The 24,361-nt window shown below is 43.0% G+C and overlaps 1 protein-coding gene across 10 annotated transcripts; it reads left to right on the top strand.

Moving 5' to 3' along the window:
* Positions 1-25: 25 nt before the first annotated feature.
* LOC108036450 (F-actin-uncapping protein LRRC16A) lies at positions 26-23,130 on the top strand. 10 transcript variants are annotated; one of them, XM_017112608.3, is made up of 21 exons: positions 26-853; positions 11,514-11,611; positions 13,002-13,052; positions 13,115-13,243; positions 13,325-13,408; positions 14,721-14,947; positions 15,013-15,174; positions 15,233-15,330; positions 16,030-16,217; positions 16,283-16,360; positions 16,414-16,747; positions 16,808-17,795; positions 18,835-18,997; positions 19,290-19,364; positions 19,945-19,965; positions 20,311-20,896; positions 20,962-21,366; positions 21,432-21,545; positions 21,598-21,654; positions 21,819-22,216; positions 22,472-23,130. In XM_017112608.3, the coding sequence occupies exons 1-21, from the start codon at positions 817-819 to the stop codon at positions 22,562-22,564; spliced, it is 4,386 nt and encodes a 1,461-aa protein (XP_016968097.1). In that variant the 5' UTR covers positions 26-816; the 3' UTR covers positions 22,565-23,130. The 10 variants fall into 10 exon arrangements, 8 of the variants coding, with proteins under 8 accessions (XP_016968097.1, XP_050743130.1, XP_050743132.1 ...); XM_050887173.1 differs by lacking the exon at positions 26-853 and adding an exon at positions 2,338-2,467; XR_007763927.1 differs by lacking the exon at positions 26-853 and adding an exon at positions 2,449-2,467 and having other exon boundaries at positions 21,819-22,320.
* Positions 23,131-24,361: the final 1,231 nt, after the last annotated feature.

Genomic DNA, 24,361 nt, shown 5'->3' with positions numbered 1-24,361 from the left:
AGGTCACACTCCCCAGCCCCGGCGGCTCTCTGGCCACACTGAGTCGAAACTGAAAACGAAACTGTCAGGTTGCGGGTCGAGTGTTTATAAATTTTTAAGCAAATATTCGCAGACTAACTTTGCTTCGCCGGGAAATAGTTGGTCATAAATTAAAAGCGCGCCGGTCCGAACAACACCTCTCTCAGAAGTTGGCAGTTAGGCCAACGAAAAGAAAAAAAAAACGCAAATGCTGAGGGAAAAGTGAGACGAAAAGCGAATATACACAAAAACGCTGGTGAATTCAATGGAAAAGTGTTAAATTCACGGGCAAAACAGCAAGATTAAAGCTAAAGTGTCGGAGGAAAAGCCAACTGCTGTCTGTGCGGCGGCGTCTCGGTGAATTTTCCGTTTTCCGACCCCGCGACGAGGGTGGAAAACGCGTGAAAAACCGAAACGAAAATCCTGCGTGTGTGTGCAAATAATGTGAATAAGAGTAGCCTGGAAAATCAAAGAGTTTGCCAAAAAGAAGAAAATACGAAAATCGGTTGCACGGCAAAAATGGGAAAGAAGGCGGAATGTCCGATGGGCGATTTTTAGTGCGGGAGCAGCTCAAAAATCCAGTTTCGGGCTGCAAGGCGTGTCAGGATTGAAATCGAACCACCACCACCAACAAAAACCAGCAGCAGCAGCAGCAGCAGCAGCAGCAGAAGCAGCAGCAACAACAACAACAGAAACGACCGCTTTGAGCCAATTTCGTTGGCCCTTTTCCTGGTTATTCCTGTTTGACTTCATTTTCACCCAGCTTTCGCCGCAGAACTTCGCATTTCGGAAGACAAAATGTCGACGCGCTCGCAATTAACCAAGGACCTCAACGGTGAGTAATGCTCGCTCTCGCCCCTTTCTCCACTCTCTCTCTCTCGCCCACCCCTCCCCTTTCCGTCGTTCTTTGTTTTGGAAAACGCACGAACAAAAACAAATGCAGATGCATCCCCTCCAAAGCGTTGGCGTTTTGTTTTCGCTCCTTACCGTTTCTGTTTGGGCCGCCGGCTTCCGTTTTCTTTAATGCGACACCCCAAACACACAGACACTCGCACACCACCCCTGCCGCCCACCAACCCGCTGGGAAACTCCCTCCCCCACAGTTGGGGAAACACTGCCTCTCAAACCCCGGCCTTGAAGGAGTATTTTGGATATGATCCAAACTTCTGGTGGCCCAACTTTTTCCAAGTTAAAGTTATGGGAAAATCATTTTCCCAAGGTTAAGCACTTTATGGTGTTAGGGTAGTATAAGCAATAGTAGGTAAGCTATTATAATAAAAATATAAGCGGCTTAGATCTACAGTATTATAGTACCTATAACTCAAGTCTTAACATTTTAAAATTGTTATATAAAACCACCCTAAATTTTAGCTTCAAAATGTATCACGTCGTTTAATAAATTGGTTCAATAAAAAACACTACAATGTTCTTTAAAACAGAATAAATAATAAGAGTACATCGTTTTTTTATAATTGAGAACAGAAGAAAACCCAGAATACATTAAATTTCGGTTATAATTTTGAATAGCCAAAATAAGTAATGTCTATGTTATCCTACCAATTAAAAATACACTTTTCGCAAACTTAAATGGGAACCAGAGTAATGAAAGTTCGTCTGCTGATGCCGTGATATTTAATTGAGCCGAAAGCAAACGCAAAGTCAGAAAGTGTAAATCCCATCAGACCGCGAGCGATAAGCAAATAAAAAATAAGAAGCAGTACATAATTATATGTAAGTAGATATGTACAATCGGAAAACAACTATAAGTCAGCGAGGGTTTCCATATAAGTGACATTCAAAGCCGCGATATTGATATCAGTGAATGGGGCGCACTGTAAATAAACCAACTCTTTGTTCAGTTGCAGCCGTAGGCGGCCTTATTTGCCCCATAAACAAGCCACATGGTTACCAATTGAAGTTCTGGTTCCTACGGAAATCGGTTAACGCTTGGCCCGTCGTCATCTCCGCCGGGCGTGAAAACCGATCTGACAAAAGCCGAATCACTCGACGGCTTCGTGCAGACCGCGTAATGCCCCATGACAGGTGTCTGGCCCTATGGCAGTCATCTGCGCGGCCCTTCCACATTGGTTCCGAATCGAGGAAAAGAGTTACTGCTCCACTTACTGCGCTGCCAGCTCAAAGCCCGAACTTGTAGACTGAATTCCCAGAACAGTTTACAACGCAGTTCAATAATACCATCTCTGATAAGCCTCGGATTTCGTTGCTTGGGATATTATGTGCAATGAACATAAATAAAGGGGTTCATTGCCTGATAACAAAGCCTTTGTTTAATATACTTTGGTGTAAAAAGAAGTTTTCTTGAACCATTTCGAAATGTTCGCTTCAGGGGATCACAAGGAACCTGCCTTCAAGCGGCCATATATCAAGCAAAAACCGTTAAAAAAGTTTAATAAAATATTTGGTTCAAAAAAGTTACAACATGCAGGAGGTAATAATATATTGGTATTATATTTTGAGTGTTGTGACAGTTTTACTGCCGCGGAAGTGATACCTCTAGCTTACTCTTGAAAGTAAAGGATTATATTTAATTGTTTGTAAAAAACAGGTTGTTGAATTAATTCTAGTTTTTTTGTTGTGCTGACACTGATTTGGTGTATTTACTCGTGTTTGTTTGCCTATAATCCTAGCCTGCCTTTGCCGAACCACTGTGCCTGTCCCTGGGAATTTAACCCCATCTCGTCACTGGGCTGAGTAATTGAATTTGAGTGCAGTGACAGCAGCTTTTTCACCAGTCCAGTCCAGTTCCTGCTCCGAGGACCAAGCTTCCTGCTCCAAACTCCTGGGATCCCGTTCGGGACTCCTGCTCCCAGGCGTGGGCGTTGACACCTTCGGTGTTTGTTTGCCCACCACCCGGCTGGAGTTTGCTTGTGCTACCTGTCTGTATGCTCTACCTGACATAGCCATCCATCTCCGGCCTGCTGTTCCGTCCTAATTCCACTCCAGAACGGCGTTTGCTTCCCGTCTGCCAATTAACGTACTCTGATTAAGTGGGCGTTGTGGAGTTGCACAATCACCTCAATGCCCATCGTTTGTAAAATATTTCAGTTTCCACGGCAGCTGCCACTGCAGGGGAATCCGCGCCGGAATCTGGAGCACTCGCTCCAAATTGAGCATTGACAATTTTATTTACGATCTCCTCGCCGCTGGCCCGCCTCTGCGGTTCCACTTGGCTGTCCAAAATAAACTCGATTCCGCTCGGAGGCGCTGGCTGCACCCGAATTTGAATTGGCCATTATATAATGGGCGCGATCGGCTGTCTGATCTATGCAACTTGGTCGGTGTTCTGTTGTTTTTATCTCTCCGTGGCTGCCTTCGCTTGGCCCGGCTTCGTTTCTTGTTTATTTAATTTAATTTTTACTGTTTGGACACCTGTCGCCAGAAGTGGTTCTCGTAAATCCACCGCCAAGTCGGTGGCCCTCTGACAAAGACCAAATCGTTGCTGATACGATACCGCGTTAAGAAAAGAAAGTGAAAAACACCAGAGAATGCAGAGTTATAAAGATTCCAGTGTTATCAAATCGCTGCCATTCGAATAGCGAATATTTTAATCTAAATATTCTTACATAGGCGAAAGTATGTTTTATTATACTGATATGAAAATATTTTGACAAAAAAAAGAAGCCACACCATTTTTGCAAGGCACTTCTATCAATTTGTTGAGCTTGAATAATTTGCATGCCATATTTGTTTTGGTTTTAATTGCTTTTTTTATGCCTTATTGTTTTAACTAATTGATTTTTCCCTTCCTGGTAATGAGTGATTGATTCAATTGATAAACTTTCATTGCATTTTAATGTATTTTCATCTCATTTTGTTGCAAAAATGTAGGTAAATGGAATGGCTCATACTCGTACATATATGGGTAATCCATATATTTGTAGCTACTTAAAATATACCATGAGTATAGAACCACTTTTACCAGGTAACACCCTGTAAGGTTGTCTCTATACTTTTAAGTGCTCGCGATTTTTGCTCAAAATACTTGTGCTCTCTCACATACTGATACGTCTAAAATGGGCTGATAAGACGATTGTGGTTATCAGCGCTCAGTGCTGAAGTCGCCGTGCTCCGTGAATGGCCTGCCTTTTTTCGAAGTGGCAGCGCACTACCAAGGCTAATTGACCTGGCCAGCAGATCCGTTAAGAACGCGGCTTATAGGCGTACATATTTATGCATATATCATCACATCGCTGCCCGATAAGTGTAATTGCGATTGTCACCATTATTGCGAACCGTTAGTGCTCAAACGGCTGCAATGTACACGGCCGAGATGATGACTCACATCGACGAGTACCTGCGCCGCATCATCGAGCTGCAGATACGGGACGTGGTCAGGCAGAATCGCGACAAAGGTGAGCAATAGAAGATCGCCTCGGATTGGTTTGTGCTCCAACTTCATTGGTTTGCCCACCCCATATGAGTCATGTCACCGCTCCACTCCCCAACTTCTGGATCGCAATCAGATCCACCAGTTTAGCTATATCTAGCTTTATTCGCTCTTTTATGCGTCTTGACTATGAACTCTAAGAACTCCGATTATATCAGTTATCTTATCGATTCGAATATTTGTTTACTATCTGTACAAAAAATGGAAAAGTTATAATGCAGCCTATCCCATGAGCAATAAGTTCCTTCAATGTCACAAAAATCTTGATAAATTATTTTATAGTTATTATTGTTTATTTATTTTTACAAATTATAGCTGAAAAATAACACCAAAATTAATATGAAAAAGAAGGAGTGATGAACCATAAAGTATTTTAGGCCTATTATTATTTACGGAATTTTACTAAGGACTTATAGCACATATGTAAGTCCTGGATATTTGTAGACAAAATTTCATTTGTTCAGCTGTCAGTTCATATCAGAAAAATGTAGGAAGGGTATGGTTTGATCAGTTGTACGTTAATCAATACATATCTCAAGCTCTTCATATGCAAATATTTAATGTTATGCAACTGTGAGGTTTAGCTAAATGTATCTCTTTGTTAAATTTACCTATTTTACTGCCCTAACCGCTCCGCTTACGAGGGATTTGTTTTCTTGTAAAGACCCGCCATCTCTGCTCGCCGGCGATTGATCTTTGGGCTCGATTTTCAGGTGCGATTGCTCAGACCATTTTGCACTTCATAAAGTCTGTTTGCTGTGCTTCCCCCTGGGCCCACGCCTCTGACCGCACCTTGCTCAACGGAAATTGACTTGTTGAAAGTTTATTGATGGTTTCTCGTCGCTGTTGTTGCTCCGCCTGTTGCGGCCAACTCTCTTTGTTTGTTTACCTATTTGTTTGGCCAGCCTTCAAAGGCTTATCTCGAGCGGTTCGACTGCATTTACTCATCCAGAATACAATTCCCCACGCCGCTTAGATTGTAAGTTCCCTGAGGCCGCATCGTTGTTTTGCAATCCTATATAAGTACGCACTATGTATGCAATAAGGCAAATAAACAAATGCGATGAGTGTGCGTAGGGAGACTGCCTCGAGATCTAGTAAAAACATAAATAAGAAAAATTGATGGCTTTAAGAGGTGGTAACCCATTGAGCTTATGAGAGAAGTACCAATAAATCTGCTAATTATTATTAATATTTAAAATAACCAATTTTTTTTTAGATTTCTTTAATATTTTATGAAAGAAATTCGCTAATATTTGGAAAAATTAAATATTTTTCTCTGGGAAAAGCAGCCAAATATGTATTCTTACACTTAATGAATACAATATCTATACCTATGTCCCATGTAACCCTGAAGCCATCCTTCCATTAACCTGAATTTCCACTAGGGTTAACCATAACTGCCTTGCCTGTGGCTGCAAAATTGCAAATGCGGATTCGAATCGTTTGACCTTCCCGAAGTGGACGCAATAAAATTGATTGCCCCGCCGAGATTTGTGTGAGAAAACTGCCATGCCAGAGTGCAAAAATGCAAATCAATTCAAATGTTATATAAAATGGCAAACATCCGAGGCAAAAGCTTTCGGGCGATTGGCCCAATTCGCGGGTTTTGCTGGGGCGATGCCTTGGCTGACCTCTGGATGACCCACTTGTAGAGAGCACATCCAGTGGATATCGATGAGCGGCTCGATAATTTATGCCAGCAATTAAGTGCTGGCCATTTGCCATGCAACTAAGTGGCAAATTGCTGGCAATTAGCGTGGATATTTAATCGCCGTCTATATGTGTGTGCATACTTTATGCTCTCCAGCTTCTGTTTTCATTTCCAGTGACCTATAAGCGTTCTCTGCCAGCATTTCACTCTCGCTTTTCGAGTTGCTCCAATTTGGTGGGATACCTGCGCCCCAGTACGTATAGTACACTATACATATATCCTCGCTGCTCATTAGTGGTGCATACTTTCCACCTGATTTGGGGAAACTAGTTTGACAACAGCTCGAAAAGCCATTAAAGTAGTGATGATAAAAGAAAGAATGAGCGAACGAACGCACGCAGAATTTACAAAAGCCGAAACACGCTCATGTGCTCCATTTTCCATTAGAGCCAAATGCGAATATCTCCCCTCTCTTTCGCTGGGTGTTCACCCCTCCCTGTCGCTCGCCATATACCCCTCTCTCTCTCGCTCGTTGTGCATCTCTGGTGTTTGGTGAAATTGTGTCACCCAAGAAGTGACGTTAATGACGCCGCTCGCATCCCTGACCTGGCTGAGAGACCCCCGCATCCGCTCCCCTCATCCCTGTCTTTTGGCCAGCTGCTTTTGGCCCACTTCTTTTTCGGACAGAGCGAGAGAGGACGATGGAGTGAGAGGGAGAGAGACGGGGCGAGAGCTCTCGAGTCGTAGGAGAACCTGAACCTGTCGCTTTCTATTACTACGAACGAAAATTTCGCACAATAAATTGCGTTTTGAGGTCAAGCGAATTAAGTCCGCCACTTGCCACTTGCCACGCCCACATTTGATCGCCCCAAGTTGTTAAAAACAATTAGATCAGCCATCAGCTGTGACTCACAGGCCCCATAAACTGAGGCCTATTTGTGTGTTTACTTTGTCTCAGACAGCAGCCAATACATTTTGATAGCAGCCTTTTCTTGTTAAGTGACCTGGTTTTCGGCTTGGTATCTCCTGAAAGCTGCACCACTTTGGAATTTGCATTTCTGTTATCGTTGAGTAAATGCAGCCCCCTCGTTTCGACGCCTTTTTGTGACTGCCTGGCTCCATTGTGCAAATATAATTAACATAACGTAAAGTAATCGCAACTTTTGAGCCAAGAAAAACGAAAATAAAAATCTTCGTTTAACTTTCTTTTGTGCCTTGCCATTGTTGTCTTTGATTTCTTCTTCAAAAAGAAAGGCATTAAGCTCTTGCCGTTAGCCGGGGGTTATTGTGGCACTCGAATTTCGGGTAATTACTTTGGGCAGACTTCTCAAAGTCCGCAGCTCCGTAATTCGAACCCAATTCAGTGGTGTTCAGGGAACATAATGTGTGATTACTCCTAATTTTATGTTATATTCAACATCTTGAAGCCACTTGACGTTTTCACTAGTTATTGTATCCACTGATGTAGAACGTAAAATTCATCTTCAAATATATTTCAAAAATAAATTTATAAAAATGTATATTTATAAGAAAAAGCCTGTCATGATCTTGAGGCCAAGATCAAAAATAGTTATCAAATTTAAATACAAGTGGTAATTAGTATACTCTTGATGATCTGATTGATCTGTAAAATAATACTACACTTTACAGAACTTTATTCTGAATTAACCACTTACTTTTTGAGAACTTCCCCCTATTTTCCCAGTGTTTGGAGCCTTTAGCACTGTCATAAATTTCCCCCGAGTCCCCTGTACCCCCTGGTCAATTGCTGTCAAACTGCGAAATGGCTCGCTGTCCACTTGGATGCTCCTATTTATTTGTTTGCCGACTAGTTTTGACAGCCTTTGTATTTGCACAGGCAACGACGACGTCCATTAGAACCAGCAGCGCATGGAAAGTGTACACTTTGCTGCAAACAATGCGAACTACAGATTGGAAACACTGACTACAAACACGGTGTTAAGCGAAAAGGCGCTGCGGACAGATGACACATGCTACAGCACAGCACAACGGAATCGCCCGCCCGCACTCGCAGATACAGATACAAAATGTATCTGGCAGCGGAGTGTTTTGAACTCGTGTGTAATCTCTGGCATTGTGCTGAGCTCTGCAGCTGCGAAATGTGGAAAAAGTGGAAAAATGCGCTGAATTGGGTCACACTCGTTGGCTTTTATGCCAGCTTAGATTGTTGTCAATGCCTCCGCCTGCCGCCTGCAGGTTTCTCGGCCGAATGGCAACGTTTTTCGACCAACTTTTCGAGAATCAGTTCTTTGAACCCCAAGGCAAAATGTGCACTGGCACTCGGTAAAGTTCGCTTTTCAGTTTTAAAAATGGCTGAAGTTAGGAATGTATCGTTGCTAAATATATTGTTTTATGTTTCCTTAACAGTGTTTTATAAATTTATATATAAAATAATTGTTTTAGGACCTACAAAAAAATGGTGTGTCATATTGAAAGTGTATATTACTTAATTTTAATAGGAAATCAAAATATTGATTGTAGTAGTTATCTTTCTCAATAACATATCTTGAAGAATTGTAATGAGTTAGGATCAGTTGAAAAATATAAAAACTTTATTTTCACAAGTTTGAATATTTTTCCGAAGTGCTCTTCTCTATTTTGAGCTGTAATGTAGCTATCTAAGCGTGGTCACTGAGCGAAATAACCGCGAAAGCCAATTAAAGTCAAATTTCCTTGGCTCGGAAATGGAGTCGGAACGAAACTGACAATGTCCGGCGCAGACAGGTAATCATGGCCAAAGAAGTTGCAATCCGATGCAGCACTCAAATGCCAGACAAAATGTGACCCCGGCCGAGCTCAGGTGTATTGCTACACAGGTAAACATCCACGCCCTCGTCGCAGTTCAATGTTCGTGCACTTTTCGCCATCTCTTTCGCCTCGATAACAGCTCTCCCCCTGCTGACTTGTCGGCAAAACTCATAATTTGTAATTCTGACCTCATAACGCGGGGTATTTCGAAATGATGAGTAGCTTGGGCATACCAATGGGAAATGAAATGGTACTTCAAAGGATTTCAATCATTACCATATTGATTGAGTCACTTCCACTGAATAATTAGAGTAAGAAGTGTATTTTCCTGAGCGAACGAAACTTCTTGGAATGTGAATAACACTTATGAAATGTTATATTTTATAAAGAAAAGTAATTTAAATAACAAAGGTACAATAAACAATACACATATGTGTTTTCTGGAAAACTTCGAATGAATTGGTTCTTTATTATAGACTCTGCCCTCATTTGTGTGTGGATTGTGGTCTCAGGTATAGCAGTAGGAAAACTGGGATCGAGGCATTATGCAGGCGGCTTTGTAATCAGATGACAAAGTAAACACTGTTGACAGTCCGAGGAAGAGCATGGAAACTTCGGCAATTTCCGTTCGGGGGAATGGCTTTGTTATAACTTGTGAAATGGGAGCTCTTCCGCTCGATATTGACACAGTGGCACCCAAAGTTCGTAGGCTACAAAAACCCATCTCTGGCGGCGTTTTCTCTGCCCCCAGTTCGTTCACATTTCGACGCGCTTCAGCTTTATAATTAAGAGGGAATCAGTGAGCTGTTGTTGATTGTGCTCGCTTGATTTTTATCACATGGCCCAACTACTCGGGGTGGTGTGCGTGTGTGTATCGTGCGTGCCGAAACGTCTTAACAATCTATTTTGGCCATAACGCGCAATTGGCACTCGTTATCATAGCCACCCACTCACCGAAAAAGCCCGCGGTCTGTGGTTGTTGCGGGCCATAAAGACAAACTGTCAGTTTGTTTATTTTGGACCCGCCGCTTGAGTGTGGTCAGGATCGAGAGCACCCCGCAGCTCTGTTTATGGCCCACTTTATGCAAATCCATTGTCAAGCTAATGGGCGTACTTCCCCGTCTAGATTTTCATTCTCGGTAATTGCTGGAGGAATTCTATGTTCCGGTTCATTAGGGTGTTTTCTTCAAGACCCTTACTTTTTAAACCCCATACTTTAATGTAAGGACTTCAACATTATATCTTCATCTTCTTCTTATATCTTCAATCTTATTTTGTATCTTTTTCATGGAAGATGGTTTTCAATGCCATTATTAAATTATTATAATATTAATAATATATTTTTATGTAATAACATTGAGGAAAATGTTAAATATTTTTACAGGATCTTCAAAAAACACACATGAAATGGGTAGAGTTATTAAAACAAATAAGGAACATTGAAACCCCATACTTTAATGTGAGGACTTCAACATTATATCTTCAATCTTATTTTGTATCTTTTTCATGGAAGATTGTTTTAAATGCCATTATTAAATTATTATAATATTAATAATATATTTTTATGTAATAACATTGAGGAAAATGTTAAATATTTTTACAGGATCTTCAAAAAACACACATGAAATGGGTAGAGTTATTAAAACAAATAAGGAACATGGTCAGTAATTAATGGTTTCTTTTGCTAAGGGAACCGTTTGGTATACCCTCTTTTAGGGTATAAACATGAGCTTTTTTGTGCGGAGCTTGGGGTGTGGTGGGCGTGGCATTTATGCATGCTAACCTTGCTGGCATTCAGAATTTTCGACATTTCAATTCCGTTTCCCCTTTGGCACTTGCCAGGTCCTTTCCCATTCCTCTATGGTGGCATGCCCAGACGGGAGTCATAACTCTCGGCTTTATAGCGGAGGTGCCTGGGAATCCAACATGCCTCCAGCATGACATAATAATGTCACCCCCACGGAGGAGCCTTCGCTCAGCTAACCTCCTCCATTTCCCTCCCCCCTGAAAACACATATCTGCCTCTAAATAATTCGTCATCGCTGGCGTGCAAAGAAAAGAGAGTACATTCGTTGTTGGGGTGTATGCTAAGTAGCTGTCGCTATGAATCGGGGAATCGGGGTTTTATGCCGGTGGAAGGTAAGGGAGGGCGAGGCATCAAGGGTGTTATCGCCTGAAAATTGCCTCCTCTACGTGTTTCGTTTGAATACGTTTGAATCAATTCGTTTTACTGACGGCCAGTGATATAATACTCGAGTTTGGCATGCACAACAAAGCCCCAAAGTTGGGTATACAATAATGTCATTCATACATGCATATAGATGATATCTGTATAATATATGCAGCTGTGCACGGGGAGAAATGTGGCTCAGTCATAAAATGTATTTAACTTTTTTTAGTATGAATTATAAACCAACATGGTACCAAGCACCGATAGCCTAATCTAATGAGTAATTTTGAAAATTCTTGTTAAAACCTTTGTTTTTGAGTGTTTACTGATCGTTTATCGTAAGACGCAGTTTTTGAGAGAAACTTGTGCCGATCTCGGATGTGACTAATTCAAAACGGCCCCTGGGACTTTTAACTGCATTTCCGTTCTGTCTCCAAGCGATCTTCGTTCCCATTCCGATTCTAAAGCTCCTCCTCTCGATTATCTCTTTGCAGAAAGCGTCAAATCCATACTGGGTCGCCACACAAAGATACTCGTGAAGTATATGGTCAAATTGGAGACGAAAGGCGATAAGACGGAGAATCGTGTTCTGGTAAGTGAATTCCCCCTGCCGAAGCTGTCCAATTGGCCTGGCTTTCGGCCTGCTGCCAGCTACTTCAGATCTTTTGGAATCCAGATCTGCTGACGGCCAGGAGACGCCGTCTGTCAGCGGCACAGATTCAAATTGCCCCATCTGCGGGCAGTCAGCGGTCCAATTTGTGCCGGGAAATTGCATCCCCCAGCCTAATTGCCTCAAATTCGAAGGAGGCTACCGTTTCGCCTGAAGTGCCATTAACGTAATGAATATCTGTCTGTATGTCATGCTGGACTTTTGAGGTTTCCTATAAAGGAAATCAGCTTCATACAAAATTTTATTTAAATCTGTTCGTATAAAATATGAGTAATATAAAAAATACTTTATTTCCCTGAGTTCTCAGAACTAGCTATTAGGTGTAAAATGTAGTTGAGTAGTAGTTTTTCAAGAAATTGGCTTTTAAAATTATTTTATTGCTTTGCTTATCAAAGTATTTTATTTTTCTAATGAGTAGGAAGAAATTATCAGAGAAACATGTGTTGACCTTAAGATTTTACTTCAAAGTAGGCGCAAATTCTTGGAATGTCATAAATAAACTTTTTGTGGTTTTCTAAGTTTTGACTTTGAATAAAATAAATGCTAAATACTCAAAACATAAAGATAGCTTGAAATTGAGAAAGACCTAAAATTATCTATTAAGTTTGAATATATTTTGTAGGCAAAGTATACTTTTGATACGGACTGTGTAGCCCCAATCCCTGGTATTAGTCTGCCAACTTAGCTAAACCCCTTGAACGTTCCGATGGGGCAACCGATTTGCACCTGCCCGTGGGCCTCGGACTGGCCCAGAACCGTAATTGATATTTTATAGCATACTTAGCGGCGGCGGGGCACGACTTCGCTCCCGCCTGATGTGGGGGGCCGCATTCCCGGAGGCCGGACTATGCTAATTTTATACCTGGCCACTTGTACGGCCGCTCGGAGAGCGCACACAGCTGGAAAATTGATTTGTGCAAGCGGCTTACAAGGTGGCAGAGACAAAGTGTCCAATTACCAAAGTCGACGGGGCCAACTCTTCCTTCGCTTCCCCCAACTCCAGCTGCTTTTAGCCACTGCATTTGACAAGCTAAACGAATTACTCGACGCACTTTGATTTGCCATTAAACATAGCGAACTTTTCTCAATCAATTCACGCTAGACAAAGGCCGACCAAATTGAGTTTGGAGTCTCCGGTTCTCGTGATAATGGAGTTACACTCCGCTGACTGCCTGAGGAATGGTCTCCACCGGGCCCCAACCCCCTGAGTTTTTAGCCAAGCATGTTGGCACGCATGTCTGGCCTGTGTTTTCTTTGCCAATTACAACACTTTTCACTCATGTTTTGCACCTCGCCTCCTTCTTTTTTGCAGGTCTTTACTCCCGTGAGGGTCTATCTGCTCAGCGCCAAAGTGCCCACCAAGGTGCGTTTTGAGATCCATATAAAAGTAATTGTAACAACTAATTAGTTATTTGTTGCCCTCAGATCGAATGCCATTTCCACTACCTGGACATTGTGGGGGTCGAGAGCAAGAAGTCCACCCACTTCTCCATTGTTACCAACGATCGGCCATACTCGTTCGTCACCACCGGCGATGCGGGCAATTTCAGCTCGGTAAGGCAAAACCACTTACTGGTTATTATCTGTAATGTTCTATATGTAATTATCTCCATTTGGGCTGTGTTTACTCTGCAGAACGCTGATGTCATTCTGACCGATCTGGCCTCGGCCATCAAGCAGATATTCCCAACAGTTCCTCTAAAGTACATCATCCGGAAGGTAAATATTGGCTGTTAACTAATAAATAAAATATTTAATTCGGAAGGTTATAAATACTAAAGATTATTAACATTATGGTACATACAAAATAAGAACTTTTAAGCAAGTTGGATTATTATTTGTATTATACATTTTTAAATGAAATCAAATTCTTATTCAAGGAATTTATTTATATGTATAAGTGGCAATAATAATTGTGATTATTTTGTAAGTAAAAAAAAAAATGTTTTTTTTTTCATTTTCTGCGGTTTATAATTTTATGATAAATCAAAATTTAAATTAATATGTTGATTTATATTTTGTTACAATTTAAAACTTATATATGTAAATGTGGGAGTAGACCAAAATCTTGTAATAACACTAAATTAAATAGAGTATATGTGTACTTTACTAATTAAGAACTATTACCATAGGGCTTATAACTTTTTTAAAGAGAAACTGAAATGACTAGGTATACTCGTACAAAATGTATACCTTCAGAAGGGCTAAATGAAATCATGAGCCATTACTTGAACCCACTGGCCATCGTTAAGTGGTGCAGTATCGACCGCCTCTTGCGCACTGACTCACGTCTGGCTTTAATTAATGTTTAATTAAATATTTAGTGAGCAATTGTGTGTATCTGCTGTGGGTACTTGTGAACATGGGGACATGTGGCATATATACACAGAGATACATATATTGCATCGCATATCACCCACTGTGTCAGCATGCCACCCCCGCCCGCTGTCCAATTAGGCCGTAAGTGCATAAACGTCGTCATCTGCGCAAGTTGGGGTTAATAATTCAATGCATTTGTAATGCTCATGGCCCCCAGTTTGTCGTAAATTATGCTGGCTATGTTTATGCAAATCGCCCATCAAGATCCGCCCACGGGGCACCCACGACTCCACGTAGTTCCCTAGTCGCCCCTAAGCCCATTGTTGTTGCCTTCGCGAATTTTATCTAGCAATTCGACTGGGAAGTGGCAGCCACAATTGAAGCTACATGGCTGGGATAATTGCCGCAGGGCACGCGACCTGGGCGTCATCAGGTTGACGCCTTGAAATGTAGCCATCAAAATTCGCATTTAGCAACGGTGTTAAATGCGAGATTATGTTTAAGCTCAAGATTGTAGGGGAAAAGGAAAGAGTTTTTCTTGAGTTTAGCCGGCAGTTCCGAAAACTTTGCATTGTTCTCCCTCAAGTTGGTCAACTTCAGGCAAACAACAATGGCCGGACCCTTGAGACCTTTGAGCGTGCTCCTAGAACTTTTAAAACGATTTTTGGCATCAGGTCAGTGAACTGGTTTCGTGTTTTCTCTACTCTCACAGATTGATATACAGCCGCCGGAGCGGGAGACCATATTCTCCGAGGAATTCCGACCCTCCGATCCGAGAAATGTGGGTCCTTGTGGGGGCTTCAGTGCCCAATACGCCTGCATGTGCGACTTCCATGGGGTGCCGTATCGCGAGGAGGTGGCCTGGGACGTGGACACCATCTACCTGTCCCACGACACGCGAGTTCTCAACCTGCGCGACTTTGACCACCTGGAACCGAAGTTAGTTTGTCCTAAAAAATTCTAATAAATAATTTCCCACTAATTTCCTTGATTATTTATTGCAGGGACTTGATGGCCATCGTTTCGGCGCTGGAGTACAACACGTTTTTTCGTGGCCTGAAGGCGGCCCATATGCGACTGTCGCACGAGACCCTGGAACGCATCCTGCACGTCCTTAAGCGTTCGATGTGGCTGGAGGAGCTGCATCTGGAGGCACTGGGCTTAAGGTGGAGCCTAAAATATGTTTAACTTTTGTAATTATTACTAATTACATCCCCTTTGCAGATGGGATTTCCTGAACAAGTTATCTTTATCTGTGATAACGAATAGCAATCCCGCCATTCGCACCATCGATCTGAGCCACAATATAATTGAGGATAAAGGTGCGTAGACCCAAGTCCCTGGACGCCAATCAACCGTCCAGTCCCTGCTGACAGACAACGCTGCCCCAAAAGTGCCATCGAGCTGTAATCGAGACCACCCGCCTCGTGTAATCCAATTAATCCAATTCTTGTCTACCTCTCTGCTATCGTTTCTCTTCCCCCCAACCGTTTCAATGTTTTTGTCGTTTGTCGGTTTGCCATTTTGATTTGCGATTTGTGTAGGAGCAAGTTCATTGTGCGCCCTATTTGGAAAGATTGTACAAGGTTTGCAGAGCCACCAATAGACACCATAGCACCACAGTCATTTAAACCAAAACCTAATGCATTCTAGTTGTTGTTGTGTTACTGCTATATTGCTGTGTTACCACCGTTCTTGTTGTTTGCCCTAAGTTTGCAATTTAATTTGCCTACCTGAGTGACTTTTGTTGAGCCACCAAAGGATCTTCAGTCTTTTGTTCTCATCAATGGCCACGCAGGTCCCAAAACTACAAAATTCGATAAGGTTTTCCCATACTTTTTCTTCGTTCTGGTCTTCAAGCATTCTGCTCTATGTTAACCAAATTAAACTATTAGAAAAACGAATCTATTTTCGAATTGGCTAAAAATCATGCTTTTCATTCATCATACAGTCGTTGTATTTGGGTTGCCATAGAGTTTACCAGTTAACTAATATTATTTTTTATGACTTTTGCGGAACAGGTGCCATTCATCTATCCGGGCCCATAGCCAAGGTGTCCAAGGGCCTGTGCAAGCTGGCCTTGGCCCACTGCGGGCTCACGTCGAAGGGAGTCAACCAGATGTCGCACTCGCTGACGCTCAATCAAAGTATTTCCAACTCGCTCACGTATCTAGACCTAAGTGGTAATAGTCTTAAAGATGATATAACCGTAAGTAGCCCGAAATAATTGGAAATTTTATATCAAGAGACGAAATAAATCTATAATTTCTGTAGAATCTGCACAATTTTTTGGCTCAACCCAATGTGCTGGAGCACTTGGATCTGGCCTCGACTGACATCACGCTGGAAAATGTATGACTAACTCAAATTTTATATGGAACCGATAACTCATTTGTGCTTTTTAGTTATTTGGAGCTCTGTTGCGCGGCTGTGCCACGCATTTGGCCCACCTGAACGTCTCGCACAACTCGTTCAGCACCAAGAAGGGCAAGGAGATCCCGCCCTCGTTCAAGCAGTTCTTCACCAGCACCTTCAGTTTGAAGCACCTCAACATTGCCGGCTGTAAGCTGCCCATGGAGGCCCTGAAGAACCTGCTGCTCGGCCTGGCCTGCAACGAGTCCACCGCTGGGCTTTACCTGGATCTCAGCAGCAACACGCTGGGCGCCCAAGGTGCCCATGTGCTGGAGTCCTGCATCCATGGAGTGCGAGTGCTGCAGAGCCTTGATATCAGCGATAACAGTAAGTGGAGATTTAGTCCAAGTAACTATGTTATTGACTTAAAAACTAATCATTTTTCAGATCTGGATGCTGAACTGGCGACCGTGCTGACGGCCATTTCGAAGAATCCCTCGATCCGGACGCTACATCTGACGCGCAGCCTTACGGGCATGAAGCCAAAGCACATTCCGCCCGTCATGGACGCCCTGGTCAACCTCATCCAGAAGGACGACTTCCCGCTGGTCGAGCTGGTGCTGTCGGAGAACAAACTGAAGCATGATCTGCACGACTTCATCAATGCACTGGGCAGCAATCAAAGCCTCCAGAAGCTGGATATCAGTGGCAACTTCATGGGCGATGTGGGCGCCCGCCTCCTGGCCAAAGCTCTGCAGATCAACAACAGGCTGCGCACCATTTACATGGACAAGAACGGGGTGACGCTGCAGGGCTATGCGGATATAGTCTATGCGCTGGAGCACAACCACAGCATGCGCACTATTCCCTTTCCCGTTTTCGATATAGCACCGCATTTGAAGAGTCATCCGGACAAGACAGATGCAGTGATGCGGAAGATGCAAGAGCTTTTGCAGCGAAACTGCAATGGATTGAAGAGAGGCGCGGGCCAGGGATTCAGGCTGCAGCACGGCTTTATGCTCTCCTCCACGCATCAGCTGGTGGATAAATTGGTGGCCGAAACACAGGACACCATATCGCTGGCCAAGGGAGGCAGTGATTCCGCCTCGGCGGTGCAGCGATTGATTACCGACGCCGAGAACTGCAAGCAGCTGATGCCCAAGCTACAGGAAGCAGTTCGCAACGAGAGCCATCCCATCGAAATGAAGCTGACCCGAGTGGCCAGCGAGCTGAGCTACACGATCAAGAGCTATCTGGAGGAGACGCTGGAGACCATGATGCGCACCGGTATCGAGCAGTGTCCCAAGACGCTGGGCAACCAGATCGTAGTGCAGGACCTTCGCAAAGGACTCGCCGAGCGTCTGGTGGTGCCCGAAGAATTTCTGCAGATCTGCCTGCTCAACAACGCCGGCAGCGAGATCATGAACAAAGTTGGGTAAGTTTTAGCCAAGTTAATGGGCCATTTTAAGAGAGAAAAGAAAAAAAGAGGAGCGAGAAAATATTTTAGGGAAAGGTAAATGTTTATTATAATGCGCCTTTTAGCTATACAAAGCTTTATCAACAAAAGGTAGAAGAAGCGAGAGGCGAGATATCAGAGAAAGCCACTTTTGGACTCATTTCCATGAGAATGTTGACGCAACGATTAGAAAATTGCAAAAATATAATCTTATACAGCTGAGCGAAGATAGAGAAAACCAAGATTATACATATTTATAGTTATTAACTGAATTACGATAATGAAGGTTTATATGTACTTGAGATAGAGAAAATGAGAAAAATTTTGTGTTTGTAGAATGTTAGAGCCAAACAAATATTATGAGTAAAATTCTCAGAAATGCTCAGCAAATTTCCATGTTAATTTCGGTAATTCGCAATGGAATTCGCACTTCGCCTCGAATGAAAGACCGGAAAAGAGAACCCAAAACAAATACCTGTTCTCTGGGTTTTTTCGAGCACTCTCCGCTTCCAAAGCGAGCTTCATATATACGTTCTCTTTTCGCTCCCACAAGCGCTAGGAAAGGTCTGTTTATTTAGGTATTCCCATATACACACCAGTGAGAGAGCCAGCGCTTAGATAAGATTAAAAACAACAGACCGAAAACCAAAAACAGCTGAATGCATTTCCACTCTGGCCGGGATTTCGGAGCCAAGCACTTCTGCTGCGGGTTACGCCAATATAGGTTTATCTGTGCTCATTGACTGGGAGCAGCGCACATCCCTTCAGTTCTCTGCCAGCTGTTGGGGCAAAGCCTCTCGAGAAAATGGGTCTAATGAGCACTTTGTGCTGCTGCTTCGGCGGCCAGAACTCCAAGGCTTCTGACACAAGTCCAGCCTATAGAGAGTGCCCCGATGAGGAGCCAGTTGAGGAGTTGGTCATAGAACCGAGAACGGAGGATGTTTCTAATAAAAAGTATATCTTTTGGATTTGTTTTTAATAATTACTTATATATGCGTATCTTCTCTCTAACCCCTAGTGAAATTGAACAATCCCTGGCCGCCGCCATCTCCGATCGGGCCACAGATGAGGTGCTGGAGGCCCTGACCCGCTATCGCCGTGGCATGGGCATTGCGGAGTCGCCATCGGTGCTGCTCGATGAGCCGCAGACGCCGGACATCGTGCGCAGTCGCTCCAGTCATGTAAGTGCTCCAATCGATTTGGGGTTCGATCGGACCTATCGAGTGGGTGGCTCTTATCAGCCTCCGGCTAATAACTAGTGTGATGTCATGGCCCTAAGCCCCCGAAAATGGCTTCACTTTCGCTTCGACCCACAAAAGTGAGGCAGTTGTTATTTTGATCGGCGGTGCTGCTGTTTGGTTGGGTTTTGCTTATCAACGCCTTCGATTACAAATATTTCACCCACTTTTGGGAGTTGCCGAATCGAACAACTATTTAGAGTGGACCTTAACCGTCTCCTTCTTCCCGTTTCAGGACGCGGATGGTTTGATCATTCGACCGGGTGGACGAGGCTCGATATTGCCCAAACTGGGCTTGGAATCGCCCACTGTAAGTGTTGAAAATCTCTCGCTACCCAAGTGGATGCAATAGACTCCTCCGCAATCAGCCAAATAAACGATTTAGTCCATAACCACATCATATATTAAAGAGTATATGCGAACAGTAGAGTGTCAAGTGTCGAAAATATATACCATTCATAAACATACACCCCATAATTATTGAAACACACCTACATACATATATGCTTAGTACATTCATGTGTAAGAACTCAATACTTATTCCATATACCCAACTAGCTGGATGTAGTTGAGACATGCAAATAAAAGTACCCCCACATGCATCACATTATACTTCCCAAACAACACACACATCGAATCTCATTAATAAATTACTTAAATGTGTACACCAAATGCTCATGCTCATTATTTTTCTCGTGTCTTCCTGCCCCGATCTGATCATCATCATCACCATCAACCAAAACCGAAAACGAACCAAAATCAATTGTACAAAATCGCAAATACTCGTACTCGTACTCGTAATCGTAATCGTTCTCTAAACATACTTTAATTAAACCTTGTCTCCAACTCATTTACATAATTGCATTTCAAAATCCAAACAAACACAAAAGAAATTGGAATATCTCAACCTTGTAAGTAGTTTTTGTCTTGTTCTTAACTCTATCTATCAGTCTGTAAGTTCTTTAATAAAGCAGAGGTTTTAAAAATGCAAAAGAAAGTAATTTATTTGCTACTTTAAATCATTGCTTTAGAAAAGTCTTCTGAGAGATCCTATCCTTACTCTTATCCCTTTGTAGACTGCTCGTTTCTGTAGACTATCTATATCTTTCCGTTTTGATTTGTAGTTCTTGTTGTATCCCCCGAAAAGGCAAAAACAATCTTCATTATTTCACACACTCGATGAAGCATCATAAGCATCACATACTGAACCAATATCCAAAAGCACGTCCTAATCCTGTTCTCAACCATCCCAACAGGCCACTCCGCATCTGCCCACCAAGCGACGAAGCCAGGTGAAGAAGGTGCGTCCGCAGTCCGTGGTGGAGAATCTCAGCCTGGGTCACTTTCCTGATCTTTTGGAGTCGCCCTCCTCGCACCGCTCCAGCTCTCAGCTGTCCACCCGTGCAGGTGCCGGTGCCGTCGCCTTGGCGGGAGCCACCAACATGACCGACAGCATTGTGGACGACGGTGGAGTGGATGAGTGCTGCGACTCGATTACTGAGCTGCCCAGCGCCTCGTTCCAGCTGCAGCACCTGGTCAAGGGTCGACCGAAGCGGGCCAAGACGCGTGCGCCCACCCGACCCTTGGTCAGTGCCGAGTGTGCCGGTGGCAGCAGGGAGATAGGAGAGGGTCTGGAGCACTTCTTCCGGCCCGGATCGGTGACGCCCACCACTCTGACTCCGTTGGTCTCGCCCACGTCGGAGGAATGCAGTTCGTTGTCTTTCGTGGACAGTCCCACAATGAGCCGTGATGGCAATGGACACATGACCTCCGAGGAGACCACACCCATTCTGGAGGAGCGCCGACCAATCAAATTGGAGCGCCAGTCGCCATTGCTCAAGAGTAAGTGATTGGGACTATCTTGAATATAAAGTTCAGTTCTAAATGCTTCGTTTTACCCAACCTAGGTGCGTCCTGGGCCACGCGTTCGCGGTCCACGGACAACCTGGAGAAGTATTCCCCATTGGTGGGGCGCAAATCTCCTCTGGTCAAGATGCGAACAGAAGGGGGTCCAGGATCTGGAGCTGTCGGCGGCGCTGAAGAGACACCGATGCCCAGCTCGAATCTATTAAAGACCGCCGCGCGGGAGGACAAAACACGCTCGCCCAGCAGCGATTCCATAAAGAGCCATGCCACCGGCGAGGGAAGCGTAATTGTGAAGACGGGTAATGGCATCCTGCGGACGCCTATAGTGCTCCAGAAACCTCGACCATGGTCGGTGGTGGGCAGCGAGCCGAAGGCATGCGGGGAGCTGATCACAGGCAATGGCAATGCCGACTCCAACAAGACCACGCCAGAAAGATTAGAGGAAGGTGGGTGGTTGAAAAATGGAGGATAGAATGATGATCAAGAAATATACCTTCTCCTTTTTGATTAGATGACGTTGAGATAGTGACCTTTGGAGCGAACTGCGGCGGGTCCATTGTTGGCATCACGCCGGGAATAGCCTTATCATCCGTTGGCGGTGGCAGCATTGTGGGCATTACTCCAGGTAAGTCCTATAAAATGAAGTGGTAATTGATTATGCTAACTATTACTTTTAGGAGCTGCTCTAGAAAAGAAGTCTGTGCGAGAGCTTGCAGCGGGTCTCAATAGAATGGGTAAGTAAGATACTGTGCCTGCGCACGATAAGCTGCTCGAAAATGCCTGCTCAGCACTTAGATCCCCCAAAGAAGTAGTTATGCAACCTTAGTTGATTTTCATTGTTTTGTATCTTATTTATTTTCATATTTTGATTGATTTGTTGTACACGTTACTTGTAAAGAAATCCCCTTCAAGCCGCCAGTTATGCCTAGAACGCTGCTGAGCGCATCAAGTGCCCGCACGAGCACCTCCTCCACGGGCTCCACCTCCAATGGTGGGTCAGTAGTCACCTCCAGCACCTCAACGACAGTATTAAACCAGAGCCAGACGCGATCGAAGATCGTCACCTCGACGAGCAGCACTGGCAGCGCTGAGACCATCACAGAGCACAGCAGCAACAGCAGCACAAGCACCTCATCCAGCAGCCACGAGAAGCTGCATGCCAAGGCCTGCGCGAGTCTGATCAGCAACGAGATCCTGAGCATGCGCAACGGGCAGTTGTCGGCCAAGTCTGGCAGCTGCGCGGAAAGCAGCGGCGTGAAGCGGATCGCCAGCAAGGAGATCTCAACGCTATTCGAGGTTTGATCTCCGGAACTGGAGCTGCGTATTGGGATAGCTTGCATTGATCACCTCTCAAAATTTTGGTGGCCTCGTTGCTTCGTTGATTTCGTTGCCCATCTCCTGTGCGTCTAACATCCGCATTTGTTACTTAGTGTGTAGTCGTTAAGTTGTGTCGCATGTTGCCTGTACTCCATCTAGTTTGTGTATGCCTGTTGAGATCCTATATAAGCTAGAACTACCTAATAACAGAAACACTTTCCCGCTCACCCACAGGAGACATTAGTTGAAGAACTGCAGCAGAGCATGGCGACCAGACGCATGTTTAGAGACTCGCCCTACACCAAGGAGGATGTCGTTGATTTATAAGTGTTCTAGTTATATGCTCAACATTCCCTCAACATTCGACCCCTAGTCCTCCAACCAACCTGCCACAAGTTCACGTGATCGATCGTAGGGGTGGTGATAAGTTTAAGTGATGATGATGATGAGATGAGCTGATGGAGACAGATGGGATAGATGGAAACGAGGTTGCAACTTATTCGTACTGAACCATTAATTTATGTGCAATGGCGCGTGTGTTGTTTTTATTTGGCAATTTAGAATGAACGTGATTTATTTATTGATATATATACCCTGATACTTTTATCCAAATTAACCTTTGCATATTTTTAAAGATGTTTTGTGTACTATATTTTATATTTTTATGTATTTTAAATGAGTTAAGTGCCAATTATATAAAGAATTAACCTAAATCTATTTTTAGCGCGTGCTATACAACAATTTCAATGAAACTAACGAAGATAACGCAATGAATATGATACACTATACATATTATGTAATTCGATTGCGTGCATAAGAACTATTTTAATGGCCTAAACCTAAACAAATCTAAATGAAATATAATATTTTTTATAACTGCTTCCAAATACAAATTGTATCGTTTATTATTCCTCCGTCTTTATTTACCCTTCCTGTACTTATAGTATTCAAACGACAATCCGTTTTCAACTTTTAAAGCGCATTGTGCCGCCAGAAACGAATGCATTTATTTAAAAACAAAGCGGATACCGACGATCTTATTAATTATTTTCTAAAAAGTTAACAATTTACGCTAAGAAACTAGGCGAAAACGAAACCGATAAAGAATTACTAAAAGCATTTAAGAGACCGAAACCGTGAAATACAGAAAACTAATTACTCTAATCGTGAGTCGATCAATTTCAATTTTGAAGATCTAATAGTTTGCACCAACGACACAGGAAATTTTAAGAGAAGCGTTTAAACTGTCCACCACCGACCACACACTTCGAGTTTTGAGTGTTACCCCATTCCAATTCAACTTTAGAAACCGAAACTGAATTACGAAAAACTTAACGTGTTCATTATAGTTAAGCAATTAAAAACTTCATTGTAATCTATTGAAATTCAAATTAAACGGAAAACGATAATGAAGACCAGGGTGTTTTATTTTCAAGTCTCAACAGGTTGGGCGCTTCATATGGGCATCACTGGAACTCCACCTCCACCCGCAAGGTGCCATTTCCACTAAAAATATCCCGGGGATTGTGATTGATAACTGTTGCATACAAAGTGAGGAATAGGGGTATTCCTCAACTGGTGAATTTCTTATCGAGCCAACTTATGTTAAAATAAATAAAAGCAACTTTTAATGATATAAAGACTATTGCTTATGATATTCTCTAAATTTACAGCGCACTTGTTCAAGAATGTATAACAAAAATATTATTCAAAAATTTCCCACTAATTAAAAAAAAAATAACAGCAAGATTGAGTCGTTATTTTTTGTTATTCGATGAGATATCTGAATTACTGTCCTCCAGTTTTAAGAAAATCGCTTAACAGTATGTTAAGGGGCTAATGGATATTCATAAATTAAGCCATGACATGAACCAAAACTCAATAAAATTTCAATCTATTAAATAATTTTAATAAAGTACATGGGTTATTTTGTTACTATAAATAATGAAAGAATTTGAGCTCCTTATTTTAACAATAGTTATTACTAATAAATAAAGTTTTCCATATTTTTGCGCAATGTGGATGTGTAGTTCGAAATTTCTGTTAGATTCGTTGGCAACAAACACTGAATAAGTAGCGCCATTAGATCGAAAAAAAGTATTTGTTTTCTGTCAAATAAAAACT

This window comes from Drosophila biarmipes, chromosome 2R (genome assembly GCF_025231255.1).
Source record: "Drosophila biarmipes strain raj3 chromosome 2R, RU_DBia_V1.1, whole genome shotgun sequence".
NCBI lineage: Eukaryota > Metazoa > Arthropoda > Insecta > Diptera > Drosophilidae > Drosophila > Drosophila biarmipes.
The sequence above is the reverse complement of the archived record's forward strand: the minus strand, read 5'-3'. Positions and strand labels throughout refer to the sequence as shown.